Source organism: Scardinius erythrophthalmus (assembly GCF_964197995.2).
Source record: "Scardinius erythrophthalmus genome assembly, chromosome: 19".
Taxonomy (NCBI): domain Eukaryota; kingdom Metazoa; phylum Chordata; class Actinopteri; order Cypriniformes; family Leuciscidae; genus Scardinius; species Scardinius erythrophthalmus.
This window is the reverse complement of record NC_138239.1, coordinates 37718848-37738751: the sequence shown is the minus strand read 5'-3', so window position 1 is coordinate 37738751 and position 19904 is coordinate 37718848. Positions and strand designations below refer to the sequence as shown.

The 19904-nt window shown below is 36.8% G+C and overlaps 2 protein-coding genes across 2 annotated transcripts in view; one reads left to right on the top strand and one right to left on the bottom strand.

Annotated features, from left to right (window-relative positions):
- angel1 (angel homolog 1) overlaps window positions 1-1284 on the bottom strand; it is a 61179-nt gene extending 59895 nt beyond the window's left edge. Inside the window, exon 1 of the mRNA XM_081394160.1 lies at window positions 1173-1284. Within this exon, the coding sequence (XP_081250286.1) occupies window positions 1173-1236 (64 nt within the window). The 5' untranslated portion in view covers window positions 1237-1284. The remainder of the gene's footprint in view (window positions 1-1172) is intronic.
- A 1728-nt stretch (window positions 1285-3012) lies between these two features.
- On the top strand, window positions 3013-18204 carry lrrc74a (leucine rich repeat containing 74A; the record flags this gene model as incomplete). Its single annotated transcript, XM_081347857.1, has 13 exons — window positions 3013-3121; window positions 7021-7202; window positions 7275-7382; window positions 7477-7570; window positions 8379-8428; window positions 9678-9759; window positions 9844-9929; window positions 10167-10361; window positions 11019-11114; window positions 11796-11939; window positions 15801-15905; window positions 16549-16634; window positions 17640-18204. 13 exons carry the CDS (start codon window positions 3013-3015, stop codon window positions 18202-18204), a joined length of 1902 nt encoding a protein of 633 aa, XP_081203983.1.
- Between the last annotated feature and the right edge of the window lie 1700 nt (window positions 18205-19904).

Here is a 19904-nt window from a genome sequence, read left to right as displayed (position 1 = left end):
TTGAGATTGATCTTCTCAGTCATAGTTACAATTTCATCAAATATACAGAAATTAAAATGAGAGGACTTACTTTTGGTCTTCCCATTGCCTTCAGAAGATCCAGATGATGCAACTTCCTGTTTAAAATGTGTCTTGTGGAATATTCCAAGTTTTTCAGAGGGGGGCATGTGTTAGGCTAACAGGACTGAGAGAAAACCCGGGGACACGACTAAAATGTGTATTTTATCTAAAATATTAGATTTATTTTTTTTCCTCATGAAAACAAAACAAAACATTTAAAGCATAGATTTGATATAAAGTCACAACAATGAAAAAAAAAAAGATTTCTGAAGGATTTTAATCATATTTAAAGATAAAGTTTAGAGATAGAGAGTGGGGGCATGCAACAAATGCTATTTTTTCAGTGTTCTAGTTAGTTTTTATGAATGTTTTTAACTATTATTTGCAGGTAGCTTAATGTGCAGGACACTTTGCTTAATAATAAAATGTATTCTAGAATTAATTTGTATGTATTTTTATACATATAATGTCCTTGGGACAGAAATGTCACCCATTCGGTGGAATTGCTCTAAAATGTTTTTTGTTTACTTTCAATAATGTAGTTAAATTGTATAAATTTAATGATTTCAATTAATTAGACATGCTTGATTTATTACTAACATATCGGCTAATTTAACCATAAAATGAGTTCATGAAAAAAAATAGTCCATGAAAAAAAAAAAAAAAAAAAAACGGAATTCATAGGAAACATTCAAAATTAAACCATCCCTTAGAGATATTTACTTGATTAAAAAGTGTGACAGCCAGCCCCGGGCTATTCCTAAATCAAAACACCATGGTATTCCCATCTAACACCATCACTGCACCAGATGGGTTATGTTAGAAATGATTTGATTGGGTGGTTTGACAGCATTGACGGATGGATGATTGATTGATTGATTGACAGCGTGCACATAAACGAAGGCCTGCAGAACCCAGCTATATGTCAGCATCTGCTGATCGCTTATTCTGTCGCCACACTTTATATCCATTATTCAACCCAAACCTCGACATGCTGCGCGTCTCACGGACGCTGTTGTGGTTCGTTTAGCCTCGGGCGCAGCGCACGTGCTCGTCCTCGTTCTGCAACATCAACAAACAGCAAACTGAACGAAACACAGAGAACTTCTTACCTGAGAGTCTTCCGATGAACATCGAGAGCGGATAGAGCACATAAAACATCACACTCGCTATCATGATTCACAGGAGCACGGGGACAAACTTTATTCATAACGCTGAACGTAAACAGCATGACGACCAACGCCAGCGGGATGACGTCACGACCAACAGGAGCGTACCTGTCATGTTTTTGTTTAAAAACATTAATTATTTTTCATTAAATTGTATTCGTTCAATATACAGTATCTTTTATATATGTTGTGCCTGAATATGATTGTTGTTTGCAATGTTATGAGTTCATTAAAGCTGTTTTTGATCGGTAATATTGGATGACTTTATGGATGACGTTATCAGAACTGCGTGCATTTGCATCTATATTGCAGCATACAGTATTTAGTGATGAACTGAGCATGCACAGAATTATAATGCATCATATTTAGTTGTTATAGCACAAAACTGAAAAGATAGCTTCCTACCTTGGAAAACAGTTGACACAAAAATCCTCAAAAAATTGTTCAGATGGAGTAATGCATTCTGTTCATGCTCAGATCAAAACATTTATGCTTATTTTATTTTTTTAAACACATTTTTTTTTTACATTTACACATGTTTTGATCTGAGCATGAACATTTGTGAGATTTATTCCATTTGACCAATTCTGAGGATTATTAATATTATCGTTGTTGTTTTTGTCATTTGATAAGTCTTTTCCAAGGTACTAGGACATCTTTTCAATTTCGTGCTATAACAATTAAATGAGCAAATTGTTTTTATTTATTTGTTCATGCATTACCATGGCAACTTATTTTAAAGTCCCCCTGTAGTCAATCATTTTATCCCTTAAAACTCATCTTTGATCACCAAAATGACATATTTAAATGTTTTTTCCTTGAAGAAAATGTCTTCATGCCTTAAAAACCAAAATTGACCCTATATTTACTTTGCTAGCGCATATTACTAGTCTTGTGGTGAACAATTAATCCGTGCAAGTTAATACAAAGAAAAAAATTGTTTGCCGTCGTAATCTTTAAACAAAATCTGAAAAGTTACTTCCGTTCTGGATTGGCGTTCCTTCTCTGATGACATCAGTTTGACGGCTTGGGTTGAAAACGCTGAACCACTCCTCAAACCGCTAGTCTGCATGAGCAGAGATGGAGAGGAGGAGCGCTGGAGTCAAACCCTGCCCTCTGTTCAATATTCCCTTTCACTGGGAAATACGTCACAACACTGGAGAAAAGTCGTTTGCAACTTCCGGTTCACGGGGACTTTAAAGTATCTTGAATGTAACTCGACACCCTTGCCTCATTTAGAATATGCGGTTCTATGAATATGCAAATGAGCCCCGCCTCCACTCACTCACTCAGCTCAGAGATCCACTGGTTGACGATCACACGTTGATCTGATTGGTTACAAGGTAGTTTGTGACGTCAGAAACACCAGCGATTTCAAAGCGTGTTTTTGAGACTGTCTTTGGTTCACTGCAGTTTTAAGGAGGAAATACTCAGCAATGCTGTCGACTTATGAACTTACACATGCTTTGTCTTAAAGCAGATTAAAAACTCCACATAGACACATAAACAACATTAAAAGCTGGATTTTCACCACAGGGGGACTCCAGATAATTCTGCTAGTTTTTAAGTGTTTAAGTTCACTATTGTTACTGTGGCTTCATCTGCAGGAATGTGAGTCTCTCTCTGACTGTGTCTGACATGCATTTTTAATGTCCCTCTCTCCTCCCTCGCCGGATTCCAGCACTAGTGCAGGTGTCACATATACACCTGTTGCTAAGACGCGTACGCCAGCTTCATGTTCCTACACACATCAGCAAGAGCGCTGTGGGAGTGTGTGTAGAAGATGAAGGCTGACAGCATCGGTGTCCACAGCCTCTCTCTGGACTCCCTCAGCCTGACCGAACACGAGGATCCACACGAGGTGATCCTGGAGGATTACGCTGACGCTCCGGGTAAGACTGGAGACGCTGGAGAACTCAATCTGCTGCGCTCATGAAGCCTTCAGGCTTGTGTGCCGAGCTGAAATCCGATACCAAACAGGATGCCGATTTGTAATAGTAATTTAAGTAATTAAAATGCAGTAAAATTCAACAAAATGTGTTTATAATAATACATTTCCTTTTCAGTTTTTAAATTACCCATAAACGTTATCATATTTCTAGTTGTAGCATTAGATTAAAGGATTTCTGTCAGGACCATCGTCAAATATGACTGACAATTAGCATACAGTTTGGACTGGCAGTTTGGTTCTGTTCTGGGCAGCCTAGTATGAATGAGATACAATAACCCAATAACCCTCCTTAGGGTAAACAGAACAGAACATGAATGTATTGCACGTATCATTAATTCAAGATTTTAATGTGCAACATAATTTGAGAATTTAGTCTGATTCAAAGGGGAATCAGAATACCAAATCCTGTCTGATGACAGGTGGAGCTGGGGAGGGAGGAGGGTAATTCGCTCCTGAGAAACGCGATCGCTGCTGATAATACTAAAAGAGGCTTATATATGAATACAGTGATAGAGTCGTATTCCTATAGGTGTGGATCAGCTGAGAGTCACTGATGAGAGCTGGACTAACGTGACCTGCCAGAACTGACGCTACACTTGATTAGTTCACTTAAGAATTAAAATTTCCTGATAGTTTACTCTCCTCCACGTCCAGTGGTGGACAGTAACGAAGTAAATGTAATTCGTTACTGTACTTAAGTAGTTTTTTTGTGTATCTGTACTTTACTTAAGTATTTAAATTTTGGAAGACTTTTACTTTAACTCCACTACATTTCGAAGTCAAATATCTTACTTTTTACTCTACTACATTTTCAAAATCAGTCGTTCCTTTTTATTTATGAGTGGATAAAAACTTAACTGGTCAAAAGAGCCACCAATCACTAGCCTACAACGTGCGTGCTTTGTTTTGAACTTGCCTTGGCGCTTTCTGCGTGAACCAGAGCTGTTAAATATGAGAGTTGCGACCATAGACAGTATAAGGTTGCGACACACTAGGCTTGTTCGACTTGAACCGGAGCTGCACAGACCGATCAGTTTATGACATCGCGAGAGTGATTGAAAAGCATACAGAGCCGTCTACTACACTAGTACACTCTAATCGATCTCGCAGTATTTTAATATCATTCGAATGGTCTGTGCAGTGTGCAGCCGCTGTGATCTCGCCGCCGCGCGGTCACGTGATTCGTGTAGCTCTCAATAGTTCCAAACAAATCGCGTTGCCAATGATTTTAAGCGGGGCAGAGCAATTATTTTAATTATTTTATTATAATTACTATTATTGCAGCAATTATCGGTAAATATTGACGCATAATGAGCATTGCTTATTACGTTGACACTAAAATTACTTGCATATAATAGCATTTTTTTTTCTGGGGAGTAGCAGAAACACTGCATTAATACGTTTTGGTGTTTTGGAAGGAAATAGGCTGCTCCCATAACGTAGAAAAAAATAAAATAAAAAAATAAATATATATATGTATGTGTATAAATGTGTGTGTGTGTGTGTGTGTGTGTGTGTGTGTGTGTGTGTGTGTGTGTGTGTGTGTGTGTATTTAATGGTATTGTGCAGGTTTATGTGAATGTATCATAACATTAGGATGTTTATAATAGGCCTATTATAACCATAGATGCTCGTGAAAATATATATACAGTAATACTGTAAATGTATTATACCTTATGGGAACAGTCCCCTTCCGTCCAAAATTAAACACACAAAAAATGTATTCAATTCAAAAATATATATAATATAAATATATATAGAGACTAATTAATGTCATTTTATTAATAGATTGATGTGCCAAGAGTGACATTGGAGTCTTCACATAGACTGAGTTAAGCAAGAGTCTTGTGACAAAAATTATAATAGGACATTATAGCCATAAAAAAATCATAGTACTTGGATACTTAAGTACATTTGAAGGCAAATACTTTTGTACTTTTACTCAAGTGAATGTTTAAAGGCAGCACTTCTACTTTTACTTGAGTAATATTTTACCTTGAGTATCTTTACTTTTACTCAAGTACATGGTATGTGTACTTCGTCCACCACTGTCCACGTCATCCAAGATATTCATGTCTTTCTTTCTTCAGTGGAAAATAAATGAAGGTTTTTGAGGAAAACACTCCAGGATGTTCCTCCATATAGTGTCTTCAATGGGGTCCAACGGGTCGAAGGTCCAGATGTGAGTTTCAGTGCAGCTTCAAAGTCTCGACACGATCCAGCCGAGGAATAAGAGTCTCATCTAGACAAACCAGGGGGGATAAAATAATTGATCAAAAGTTACAGTAAAGACATTTATAATGTTACAAAATATTCTATGTCAGATAAATGAAATTGAACTTCCTATTCATCAAAGAAAAACAACTTTTACACAACTGTTTTCAACTTTGATAATAATCATAAATGTTTGTTGATCATCAAATCATCATATTAGAGTGATTTCTGAAGGATCATGTGACACTGAAGACTGGAGTAATGATGCTGAGCATTCAGCTTTGATCACAGGAATAAATTACACTTTACTAGATATTCACATAGAAAACAGCTGATTTACATTAGAATAATATTTCACAATATTATTATTATTTTTTTGTCAAATAAATGCAGCCTCGGTGAGCAGAAGAGACTTCTCTTAAAAACATAAAAAATATTACCGATCCAAAACTTTTGAACGGCAGTGTACTGTATATAAATAGACATTTATCAAGACATTATGAAGAAAAAAATACAGTAATATTCTTAAACAGTGAATTTTACCCGGCCACAAGGCCGCATTAATGCACGGGCTTACCTGGGCTGAAGCCCTGGGGCCTCCCATGTTCAGGTTCATGATGAGCTGAATAGGTCATTTTGTTTTGTAACTTGTCAGGTTTTCTGTCAATCACTCTAATCGTACGTTACATGTCTGCTGATTGAGTGGCCCCTGTGGCCCCATAAGCCCCGTTCACACAGCCAGTGATTTTGTCGCTGTATGTTGCTAGTCTCTGTACTGTGAAGTCGCTTGTGGGCGTTAGTAGTGCTGTCGCTCTAATGCTCGTCTGCCCACATCTATACAAAACACCATCACAAGTGATACAACTATATTATTTTAATTTGACTAGGAATTCGGCTCAAAAGAAACAGTATGCTGTTGGGAGAGTGTTTTATATTAACGTTACCACACAGCAGTGTTCAGTGGATTAAATAATGTACTAGATTAATGATCAATCAATCTACAAATTAAACTCACTCATACTGTCATAAATGACTAATACGCCATCCGAATTTGACAAATAATCAATTTTCTTGTCCCTAATAGTCAACATAATGCAGGGGAAACTGTAAAATGAACTGCAGCAGTGCTAAACTTGCCTCATAAAACTACAACACTCAAACTATAAATGTATGAATTAAACTCTCTGAGACTGTCGACAGTTTCTTTTCCATGCATCATTTCATTATATCCATGTTTGTGGTTAGTTACAGTTAAATCATATAAAACAGGGAAATCGCCCTCGAACTCTTCTGTCTGCTGCACTTGTGACGGTGACGGGAGCTGAGCTCCACTGAAAGGCTTCTTTCCTGTTGGTTGTCGCTCCCGAAAATTGCTTCTCATTTGCAAAAAGTTGACATTTCTGAACTGTGATGTAGATTACCTAGATATTACAGTTTTTAAAAAAGAGACTCTATAAATCGAGGGGATGGCAGGCCTACAAAACCTCTCAGCCCCGGGGCCTAACATTAGGTTAAGGAGGCTCTGCCCGGCCCTGTTTGCATCACTACTACAGCAGCATCACATGATGATGATGATGATGATGACGATGATGATGACGATGAGAAAGCATGTGTGTTTTTCTACAGTATCACAGCTGAAGCCCGTCAGGCAGGATTTGTCCACTGAAGAGGTATACCTGCAGGCCTGTAAACTGGTGGGTGTCGTTCCAGTCAGATATTTCCTCAGGAACCTGGGCAGCGCCACCATTAACCTCAACCACCATGGACTCGGGCCCTTGGGAGGAAAAGCCCTCGCGATCGCCCTCGTGGTAAGGCAGATTTAGTTAGACTAAAGCTGATGTGGCGATGCTGACGTGCGCTCTCGCTCTCTGTGTGCGCAGACAGACATGCACACCACAACACTGGAGTTAGCAGACAACTTTCTGTTAGCCGAAGGGGCCAGATACTTCATGGAGATGCTGAGGGCCAATTTCACCATTCAGAACCTCGTAAGTCTGTCTCATCATCTCATTTACCTGTTGCTATACATTTGCCCACTAGAGGGAAGCAAAATGTTAACATGTGACATCTGGCGTCTTGCAGGATCTCTCCGACAATCACCTTCAGTCCGCTGGAGCGGAGTGTGTTGCTAAAATGCTCTTGGAAAACATTTCCATTAAATCATTAAAACTTGCAGGTATTTCATGTATATGTGCATGATATGGAAGCCCGTTTCTGTCTAATAAGAAAAAAATCATGCTTTGGTAAATCTTACGACATAAAATTATGAGATGAAAGTCAAAATTATTAGATACAAATGTGCAATTCACAGGGAAAAAGTCATAATTACAAGATTAAAAGTGAAACTGACATACTAATTCATAATTATGAGATAAACTCAATTATGACACACCAAGTCATAATTATGAGATAAAAAGTCAAAATTGATGAACTATGACTTGGAATGTCATAATTGACTTCTTATCTCATAATTATGAACTAGTATGTCAGTTTCACTTTTTATCTATTAATGACTTTTCATGTCAGAATTTTCACTTATGACAGTGATAATTTTGAATTTTTATCTAACCATTATGATTTAATTATGATATGAAGTCAAAATTGACTAAGTCATAAATTATTATATTAAGTTATACATATTAAGTCATAATTATGAGTCAAAATTCATAAAAAGTAAATTATTAGATAAAAAGTGAAACTGACATACTAGTTCATAATTATGAGATAAGAAGTCATTTATGACATACCAAGTCATATTTCTGAGATAAAAATTGAAATTTGGCATACTAAGTCATAGTTATGAGATAGTCAAAATTGACATACTATCTCATAATTGACAAGTCATAATTTCAACTTTTATGGCATAATTGTGATTTACCAAAGCATGATTTTGTTACTTAAATGGGTTTCCATTGCACAGTAGCACATGCTCACACAGTGAACCTGATTCACACTGACACAGACCACAATGTTTACGTTCACAGGGAATAAATTTGCTGAACATGATGCCAAATGGTTTGCAGATTCTTTTACGGTAAGCATAAAAATGAATGGCAGCAAACAGAACAGAAAACAAATCCAGTTACCAGTCACACATTCATCTCTAGGTAAAGTGGAGGGAAAAGAAACACTAGGTGTGGCTAAATCTCAATAATAATCGAGTTCCACAGAGTCATTTACACCTCGCTCTCTCGTCTCATATCTTTTATCTCGTTTTGGTGTGTAAATCTATTTAATTATTCCTAGAATACAGCTGTGATCCGCACTCAAACTCTTTTAGGCACTTTGTTTAATTAATCATTTTCAATCTCAATAAGAAACACAGTTACAAAGCCTGTACATGTGTGTTTTTCAACCAGTGGATCTCTGAGCTGAGTGAGTGAGTGGAGGCGGGGCTCATTTGCATTCTAAATTAGGCAAGGGTGTCGAGTTACATTCAAGATATTTTAAGGCATGAAGAAGAAAGAAAATTCAAGGAAAAACGTTTAAATATGTCATTTTGGTGAGTTTTAAGGGATAAAATTATTCACTACAGGGTGACTAAGTTATGAAAACATTACTTCTAAAACTTCAAAATGTCCCGTGTTTTTATTTTTAAATGTTTTTTTTTTTATTTTTTCTTGACCGTCTACATTTTAAAGGAACATTCCATTTCATAATTTTGAAAACATTGTGGGGTCGTTACTTTTGAATGTTCTCTGTTCTGAAACAAGTAGTAAAATTTAAACATTTCAGAAACAAAAATGTTCCGTGACCTATGTATAAATGTTTTTGTGCTAACGTTTTGAGAACATTATTAAAGACGAGATGACTTTGAACGAATGTTCTATTAATGTTACTGGAGGAACATTTGTTCATAACTTTGACAGAACGTTAGCCAAAGTTCTCAAAATATTCCCTGGTTGGTTTTCATGACTATTGTAGAAAATCCCTTTATAGAAAATGTTATGATAGAAAAATTATTTTTAAAGCACACATTACATTATATATTACCAAAGCTAAAATGGTCAAATTAAACATTTTCCCTTTCTTAGTGTTTTCAGTTTAGCTTAGCATAGTGCAAACTGGTTTAAAAGACTCTCTTGATGATCCAGAACAAGGCATCATGATCGCATGCTGTGTTCTGATAGACATCGAGCACAGCACTGCTACTGGTGCACAAATTACACTCTGCGCCTTCAACAAGTAATGCGTAAAACAAAAGTTATATTGCAAGAAATTATGTTTAAACAAACTGAAGTTTTGTTTTTGAGAATAGAAACATGTCATCTGTATCTTTTCAGAGCAACTACAGAGTCAAGGAGCTGGATCTGAGCCACAACCAGTTCTGCGGCCGAGGCGGCGAACACCTGGGTCAAATGATCGGTAGATAACACACGTGTGATGTGATGGAATTAAACGTACAATAGAATGAAAGAAAGCGCAATGATTAAATGTCCGTTCATGCAGCAAATAATGACGGTTTAGAAGTTCTTGATCTGAGCTGGAATCATCTGCGAATGAAAGGAGCTGTAGCTTTCTGTGCTGGACTAAAGGTACGGCACACACACAGTATTTAGAGCCTTACGGGTGTAATATAGGTGTTACAGAACAGCCGAATGTCATTTTAAGCGTATGTACAGGATTCATATTTTAAATTCTTTAAGGTCAGTGATCACTAACATTCTTTACAGTATAAAATTATGATTTTTTTTTTTTCACTATTTTTCAAGGATCACATGCTTTTCAGTGTCACATTATGCAAATCATGAAAGAGATTTCCCTCTCATCAGGTCAACACGACTTTGAAGCACTTAGACCTCTCCTGGAACGGCTTTGGAAACGAGGGCGCTTTAGCTCTGGGTGAAGCACTGAAGTTCAACAACACGCTGGTGCACCTGGACCTAAACAACAACCGCATCACTGATGAAGGAGCAGGCCTGCTGTGTAAAGGGCTGGAGGCCAACGATACGCTCAGAGTGCTGCAGGTGTGTGGGACGCGCCTTTACTCCACAATACTGATTACTGTGCCAGATTAGTTTGGATTCACCGTTTTAAACGCAATGCAATATGTTCATATGCAACAATTCATTCCATGAGCAATTACATTACACTTTTACACTTTCTTACTGTATTTTTGTGATTTTCCTTTCGAAAAATTTAAACATTCTTAAATCAAGATACATTTACTTTTTGAAAAATGTGTCAAAATTAAGTGAGATTTTTTTATGATTTTATTTTTTGGTTACACTTTATTTTAAAGTGTCGTTGCAGTGTAATTATATATTTAAGTACTGAGTAATATTAATACTATAGGGTTAGGATTTGGTTGAGGGGTAGTTGCGTGTGATTATGCATAATTTACTGTTATTACTATGGTAAGTACATGTAACATATGTAACAAGGACACTGTAAAATAAAGTGTAACCTTACCCTTTTTTTTTTTTTTTTAGAAAATAACACTATAATTTTGCTTCTCTAGTAAATGTATCTTGATTTAAGAATGTTTAGACATTTGGACTGGAAAACTAGACAAAATACTGAGGAAGAAATTTTTTTTTGCAGTGTACTTACACATTGTACTAAAACTACACATATTTTGAAGTGTCACCTGCTGTTATATACTGATAAATGTTTCCTTACAGCTGGCGTATAACTCTTTGACAGTAGAGGGGGCTCTAACTTTGATCAATGTAGTCAAGAACACACCGAAGACCGCCATTGAGGAGATCAACATATGTGTGAGTGCTGCTTTAGGACTCTGATTTTAAGGGCCGAGCCAGCAAAGTACACAGAGAAGTTTCTTATCCTACAAAATGTACTGAAATGTATTAACATAAGCATAACCTGCATAGACCAATCAGTATGCAAAATAATGTATTTTTTTAATAAACTTTATTTATTGTTCTGGTAAGGCTAACACTTCAACAACTGTGAGGTTCAAAAAGGGAATCAACAGTACAGTGCATTTAAATAAATAATAATATAGATTTTTCTTCTCATAATTGCGAGTTATAAAGTCAGAATTGCGAGATATAAACTTGCAATTGCAAGAAAACAAGTCAGAATTATGAAAAAATTATTCAGAATTACCTTTTTATTTTTCATTCCCTGGTGGAATTCCATAAATACAGGCTTCCATATTTTCCAAAAGAAATCTTGTCAAAAATATGTCTTTTAATGTGATTTGTATTTGTGTAAAATTCTGTAGAGTTTAATTGACCTTTTTGACCTTTGATATCACACACAGGAAGTGTTTTGTCCTTGTACTGTTACTTATTTTACTGTGCTAACAGTGGCTGGTTGCATATATTTGAGCATATAGATGAGAACCACTGGTTAACTGAATATAACAGTAAAATACAGAATTGGAGTAAAATGTGTTTTCTTCGCACATGATGCGTGTGTTTGTTGTGCTGTAGAACGTGCTGGTGAACGAGAACTTCGTGCAGCTCTTAGAGTTGATCTGTCAGGAACATCCCAGTCTGGAGGTGCAGTATGGAGGCGTTGGAGGCTTTATCGCCAAAAAGCCCCGGAAACGCATTGACCCCATGAAAGTCATTCAGGTATTCTCTCTACACTCATGAATTAAAACGGCTTAAAGGGATAGTTCACCCAAAACTGAAAATTACCCCATGATTTACTCACCCTCAAGTCATCCCATATGACATACGAATACAATTGGAGTTATATTAAAAAAATATATGTATATGACATACGAGTTATATTAAAAAATGTCCTGGCTCTTCCAAGCTTTATAATGGCAGTGAATGACCGTTTCTGTTTTGAAGTCCATAAAAGTGCATCTATCCATCATAAAAGTGCATCTATCCATCATAAAAGTGCATCTGTCCATCATAAAAGTGCATCTATCCATCATAAAAGTGCATCTGTCCATCATAAAAGTGCATCTATCCATCATAAAAGTGCATCTGTCCATCATAAAAGTGCATCTGTCCATCATAAAAGTGCATCTGTCCATCATAAAAGTGCATCTGTCCATCATAAAAGTGCATCTATGCATCTGTCCATCATAAAAGTGCATCTATGCATCTGTCCATCATAAAAGTGCATCTATCCATCATAAAAGCACATCTATCCATCATAAAACTGCATCCATCCATGACAAAAGTGCTCCACACTCCTCTGGGGGTTAATAAAGGCCTTCTGAAGCGAAGCGATATCCACATTAAAAACTTTATCGTCTAAAATAACTAGCTTGTGACAGACGGCCGTACGCAAGTCGACTTACGCCACAAGAGTAACACTGGACGATGTGTGACCTAGAGATGTAGGATTAGCGTAAGCTTTGACGCCTCTCGCGGTTCAAACAGGGTTGACTAAATAACTCATGTTCTTCCGACATTTCTCTGTAAAAATTCTCGTTTTAGACTTCTAATTCGTGAATGGTGTTTTGTTTTGCTCTATCCTCTGCACTTCCCTGTTCGTCATTATGTTGTGCGTCGGGTCAGAGGTTTGTCTTTCCCTGTAAATCAATGCGTTCGGCCGTCTGTCGGAAGCTAATTATTTTAGTCGATAAAGTTTTATATTATATTATATTAAATATTTCTTACACGAACACATCACTTCACTTCAGAAGGCCTTTATTAATTATTATTGCACTTTTATGATGGACAGATGCACTTTTATGATGGACAGATGCACTTTTATGAAGCATAGATGCACTTTTACGATGGATAGATGCACTTTTATGATGATAGATGCACTTTTATGATGGACAGATGCACTTTTATGAAGGATAGATGCACTTTTATGATGATAGATGCACTTTTATGATAGATAGATGCACTTTTATGATGGACAGATGCACTTTTATGAAGGATAGATGCACTTTTATGATGGACAGATGCACTTTTATGATAGATAGATGCACTTTTATGAAGGACAGATGCACTTTTATGATAGATATATGCACTTTTATGATGGACAGATGCACTTTTATGATGGATAGATGCACTTTTATGATAGATAGATGCACTTTTATGATGGACAGATGCACTTTTATGATGGATAGATGCACTTTAATGATGGACAGATGCACTTTTATGATAGATAGATGCACTTTTATGATGGATAGATGCACTTTTATGATGGATAGATGCACTTTTATGATGGACAGATGCACTTTTATGAAGGATAGATGCACTTTTATGAAGGATAGATGCACTTTTATGATGGATAGATGCACTTTAATGATGGACAGATGCACTTTTATGATAGATAGATAGATGCACTTTTATGAAGGATAGATGCACTTTTATGATGATAGATGCACTTTTATGATGGACAGATGCACTTTTATGAAGGATAGATGCACTTTTATGATAGATAGATGCACTTTTATGATAGATAGATGCACTTTTATGATGGATAGATGCACTTTTATGATGGATAGATGCACTTTTATGATAGACAGATGCACTTTTATGATGGACAGATGCACTTTTATGATGGATAGATGCACTTTAATAATGGACAGATGCACTTTTATGATAGATAGATGCACTTTTATGATAGATAGATGCACTTTTATGATGGACAGATGCACTTTTATGAAGGATAGATGCACTTATATGACGGATAGATGCACTTTTATGATGATAGATGCACTTTTATGATGATAGATGCACTTTTATGATGATAGATGCACTTTTATGATGGACAGATGCACTTTTATGAAGGATAGATGCACTTTTATGATAGATAGATGCACTTTTATGATGGATAGATGCACTTTTATGATGGATAGATGCACTTTTATGATGGACAGATGCACTTTTATGAAGGATAGATGCACTTTTATGAAGGATAGATGCACTTTTATGATGGATAGATGCACTTTAATGATGGACAGATGCACTTTTATGATAGATAGATAGATGCACTTTTATGAAGGATAGATGCACTTTTATGATGATAGATGCACTTTTATGATGGACAGATGCACTTTTATGAAGGATAGATGCACTTTTATGATAGATAGATGCACTTTTATGATAGATAGATGCACTTTTATGATGGATAGATGCACTTTTATGATGGATAGATGCACTTTTATGATAGACAGATGCACTTTTATGATGGACAGATGCACTTTTATGATGGATAGATGCACTTTAATAATGGACAGATGCACTTTTATGATAGATAGATGCACTTTTATGATAGATAGATGCACTTTTATGATGGATAGATGCACTTATGATGGACAGATGCACTTTTATGAAGGATAGATGCACTTATATGACGGATAGATGCACTTTTATGATGATAGATGCACTTTTATGATGGACAGATGCACTTTTATGAAGGATAGATGCACTTTTATGATAGACAGATGCCCTTTTATGATGGACAGATGCACTTTTATGATGGATATATGCACTTTTATGAAGGATAGATGCACTTTTATGATAGATAGATGCACTTTTATGATAGATAGATGCACTTTTATGATAGATCGATGCACTTTTATGATGGACAGATGCACTTTTATGAAGGATAGATGCACTTTTATGATGGATAGATGCACTTTAATAATGGACAGATGCACTTTTATGATAGATAGATGCACTTTTATGATAGATAGATGCACTTTTATGATGGATAGATGCACTTTTATGATGGACAGATGCACTTTTATGATGGACAGATGCACTTTTATGATGGACAGATACACTTTTATGAAGGATAGATGCACTTTTATGATGGACAGATACACTTTTATGAAGGATAGATGCACTTTTATGATAGATAGATGCCCTTTTATGATGGACAGATGCACTTTTATGATGGATATATGCACTTTTATGAAGGATAGATGCACTTTTATGATAGATAGATGCACTTTTATGATAGATAGATGCACTTTTATGATAGATCGATGCACTTTTATGATGGACAGATGCACTTTTATGAAGGATAGATGCACTTTTATGATGGATAGATGCACTTTAATAATGGACAGATGCACTTTTATGATAGATAGATGCACTTTTATGATAGATAGATGCACTTTTATGATGGATAGATGCACTTTTATGATGGACAGATGCACTTTTATGATGGACAGATGCACTTTTATGATGGACAGATACACTTTTATGAAGGATAGATGCACTTTTATGATGGACAGATACACTTTTATGAAGGATAGATGCACTTTTATGATAGATAGATGCACTTTTATGGACTTCAAAACAGAAACTGGCCATTCACTGCCATTATAAAGCTTGAACTCCGATTGTATTCGTCTGAAAGAAGAATGTCATATACACCTAGGATGATTTGAGGATGAGTAAATCATGAGGTAATTTTCATAAGTATAATTAGCAAATTGGCAAAAAAAAAAAATTTTTTTTTGTATTTCTATAGTCTGACGGTTTTGCTGAATTGTCTTTTTGAAGGATTACCTTGATCAGCGCAAGCTTCGTCTGTGGGACTTCTTCCGTAACATCGACAAGGATGGGACAATGCGCGTTCCAGTCGTAGACTTCAGAAAAGCCGTTCAGGTATTGATACTGTGTCTTTAAAAGTTCCATTTTTCTAAAATTCTGAAGTCAAATCCATGAAGTTGCTCGATGAATGTCCAGAGTGAGCAGAGCTGCAATCTAGACAACGACGAAGCTCGAATAAAAGAGAGTTTTTATTTGTTCATCATCACCCCAGCCAACAAAACTATGTTCTAAGAACGTTTTGCTACCATTCCCATTAAGTTATTTCTGACATTAAGGGAACATTCCATGAAGGGAACATTCCATTTCATCATTTTGCAAACATTCCAGGAACGTTACTTTTGTTTCTGAACATTCCCAAACTAGTTACATAAAAATAAATTTAAAAAAAGTTAAACAAACATCCAACTAAAATGTTTCAGAAATAAATAAATGTTTTTGTGCTAAAATTATTAAAGACCAGATAATTCTGAACAAACGTTCTATTAACGTTAGTTCATAACTTTGAGAGAACCTTGCCCGAACTTTAGCCAGTGTTCTGGGAATGTTCTCTGTCATCTGGGACTGCACTATTATTCTGTAGAAAATAGTTTAAGAATGAGTAGATGAGTCCAAACGTCTGGTAGTATAAAACTATGTAAGATAACCTAACCCTGAGCATCAACTGACGTGTGTTGCTGTTTCTGGTCCCACCTCACAGCAATCCAGCATCCCACTGGAGAGATTCCAGATTGAGGAGTTGATTCAGAGACTGGACAGAGACCGAACAGGCATAGTGGACTACAGGTGGACTGCCTTTTACTGCTCTAACACAAACACTGAGATAATGTGGTCATTAAATATTAAATGTTTATACATTTCTTAAGCGGTTATATATAGAATATGTAGGATTAAAATGGGTTATTTGTCCTTTTCAACACTCTCTAAATTCATTTGCATCATAAAACAGTCTTATCAGTCTTAATGTGTCCTGTAACTGGACACCTGGCTCAGCCTGTGTGTTAGCTGCACTGTGGGGGTAGTTCAGATAACTCTATCCCATGGTTTGATTTTTGGGTGAGGTATATTATGGATTATTTGTTAAATATAACAAATAATTGTGTGTCTGATATGTCTGTCGTACACTCGCATCCCATTCAGTTACATGGAGAGGGTGGGGTTTATGACCTTTAGACCTTTATTCAGCCAGCAACCAGGAGGAGACTAAAATGTGGCACATTTGGTGTGAACAGGAAAACAGAAAAAAAAAAAAAAAATGCACAATGATCTGTCAAGTCCAAATTTTATATCATTCATCTAGCCTACATCTAACACGTAAATCCGATTCCCCAGTGTGTGATAGTGAGGGAAAGATGTTAGCGCATTCGCAAACGTAAGCACTTGTACAAAACTCAAAGCTTTTCTTGTTGAGGCGGATATTTTGAACCCATAATTACATTTCATTAAAAGTGTAAACTCATTCCCACCACTCTTTTCAAGGCCTTACCCATACTTCTCAACTGACCGACATTCAAACCGTTCAAAACTTGAGGGTCAATATGGCATTCACATTAAAAGCCAATGCAGTCTTCAGTTTGAGCGGGAGATTTATGTAAATACAGATATCAGATACAAGTCAAGTCGTAAGTTGAATGTTGGCATTGTCAAAATATTGAATCTGTGCATTAAGCTTAAAATAAGCATAGAATTATAGGCCTGTTACACCATTTTCCATTCTCATTGCACTTTGCTGACCAAAAATACCTTTAAGTGCAATTACTATTGCTGAACTATTGCCTTACTACCCCACAGAGGCCTGGCAGATACTAGGAAACAGATGATGCGAGACCACCGGCGCCAACTGCGTAAAGTGGAGTCGCGGCAGAAGAAGGAGAAGCAGAAGAGCGACAGGATCCTCAAAACCTTCGAGAGCGCCGTAGAGGCCGTGACCCCACGGAGCTCCATGATAATATCACCAGGAGCCGGCAAAGAGGACTCCAGCGGCCCCCAGCACTTCTCTGCCACGCCGCTCAGCTCCTGGCACCATATAATCATGTCCAACAGCAGCCGCTACTCCGTCAATAACATGAGCAGCGAGCATGTGCACCTTCCCATGATAGGGAACCCCTCGAGATCACCAGACATGCGCTCATATTCACAACCGAATCTTTTCGCCAGCATCCCTAAACCATCGACCAGCAAACCCTCTTCTGCTCAAGGATTGCACTCCACGTCTAACCCAAGTGTGGCCAGCAGTAAACTCAGCCCCACCGCTGACCTGACCAGATCCAGGCCGGCGTTAAACCCTGAGCCCGCCAGCAAAGCAAAGGTTAAAGGGAAGAAAAAGAAGACCAAGAAAATAAAAGAAAAGATATAATGGCAAAAGGATATGATGTCCATGCCTGTCAAGCTCCACAAAGAGAACATTTTCAGTGAATAACGACATTCAGAAATCTTGCAATGTAGCACATGGGATATATGGACAATTTGTATGATATTTCTTGTCCTTTTTAACATTTAATCATTTAGCAGAAGCTTTTATCCAAAGCAACTTACAAATGAGGAGTGCAATAGAAGCAGTTAAACTAACAATAGGACAACAATATACATGTGCTGTGACCCTTCCCAGTTTAGTCTAACGCAGTATACTGTATGTAAATTTGGTTTACCCTACAGTCTAAATACATCCCAGATAGCAAATTGATTTTGGGACCAATCTGGTTGATTTTTGGCTGTGAGTTTGGACTACATGGAAATATGGCCCAAGATTGGCCCAGAAGCTACTTCCAAAAAGTTAACCAGATCCATGCCGGAAGCAGACCAAAGCTCACCCACAACGTCTTCTATGTCCCCAGGAATCAGCCATAACTGGCCCAAAACAGGGCCCAGATCCTCAAATGCCAGCCAGAAAAGCCCATACTGCCACCCCCTTTACCCCAGAACTCACCAACAACAGTCAGAAAACAGCCGCTTCATAATATTTGTATATTTGGAAATGTTTTTTTTTTTAAACTACAGAAACCAAACAAATGCAAAGTATAAAGTTTTATTAATGCTGATAAAAAACAACGAAAAATACTCAGAACTCAGCCTAATGCCTTTTGACACAAGATTCCCATTGTTTCCCATTGAACCTCTTGTGCTGCTCTTAATCACAGACATAAAATAAAGATACTTTGACTATTTCTGTCAGATGTCTACAGAAGTTCATATTGAGAACTGACAGAGGTTTAGACGTTGATATTTGTTTCATTTGAAGTCACCATTGAGGAGGTCAGTGTTTGCTTTAGTTGGGCTCTTTGGCCTTGACTATTTTATGTCAGTTTTTCTCTGGCTGCTGTAAGTGTGTGGTTTGGCAAGAGAACGTTCTGACTTCCTCTTTTTTATAGAGCAGGATGAGATGAGCAAAAGTTTTGAAAGTTAGGTTTTTGAATTTAATGTTTTGTAACCAACCACAGAGATTATCAAAAGGATACACGGGAGTGAAGAGAACGTGTTGAAACCGCCTGTGGAGATGAGATAGATGAAGACTACAGTGAAGAAGAGCAACAGCACAAACGACAGAGGAAGGACATCCAGCTTATTAAGCATGATTTGCAGAAACCTTAACTCACCTCAAGAAGTTTTCTCTTTGGACAGAAAACAAAATTACCAATCCAGTTTATTCCAGTTTGGAAAACCAGCAGTTGGTTATTATAACCCAGATGGATAGTTTATGAGGGGGTGCATCATTTCTACTGTCAGTGAAATTTAACACTGTTCATATGGAAACCATCAGAAGGGTGTTAAAGAAACACAGACTCAGTGTTAGAGTTAATTAGATACTTAAGTGATTAATTGAGTGATGAGTGTTTGATTATTGAAGACACCTGATGTTAATAAGCAGAATCACTGAAGAAAAGAGAAACCCAAGAACTACAACTGACTTCAACCACAGCTTTAGATGAAATCAACTGAAAATACATTAAATATCTCTTATTACAAACCAGACTGATTTTATTTCTGTAATTTGTCTACAGTTCTTTTTGAGATTAAACAGAGGTTTAGATGTTGATGTTTTATTGAAAATGTTTGGTC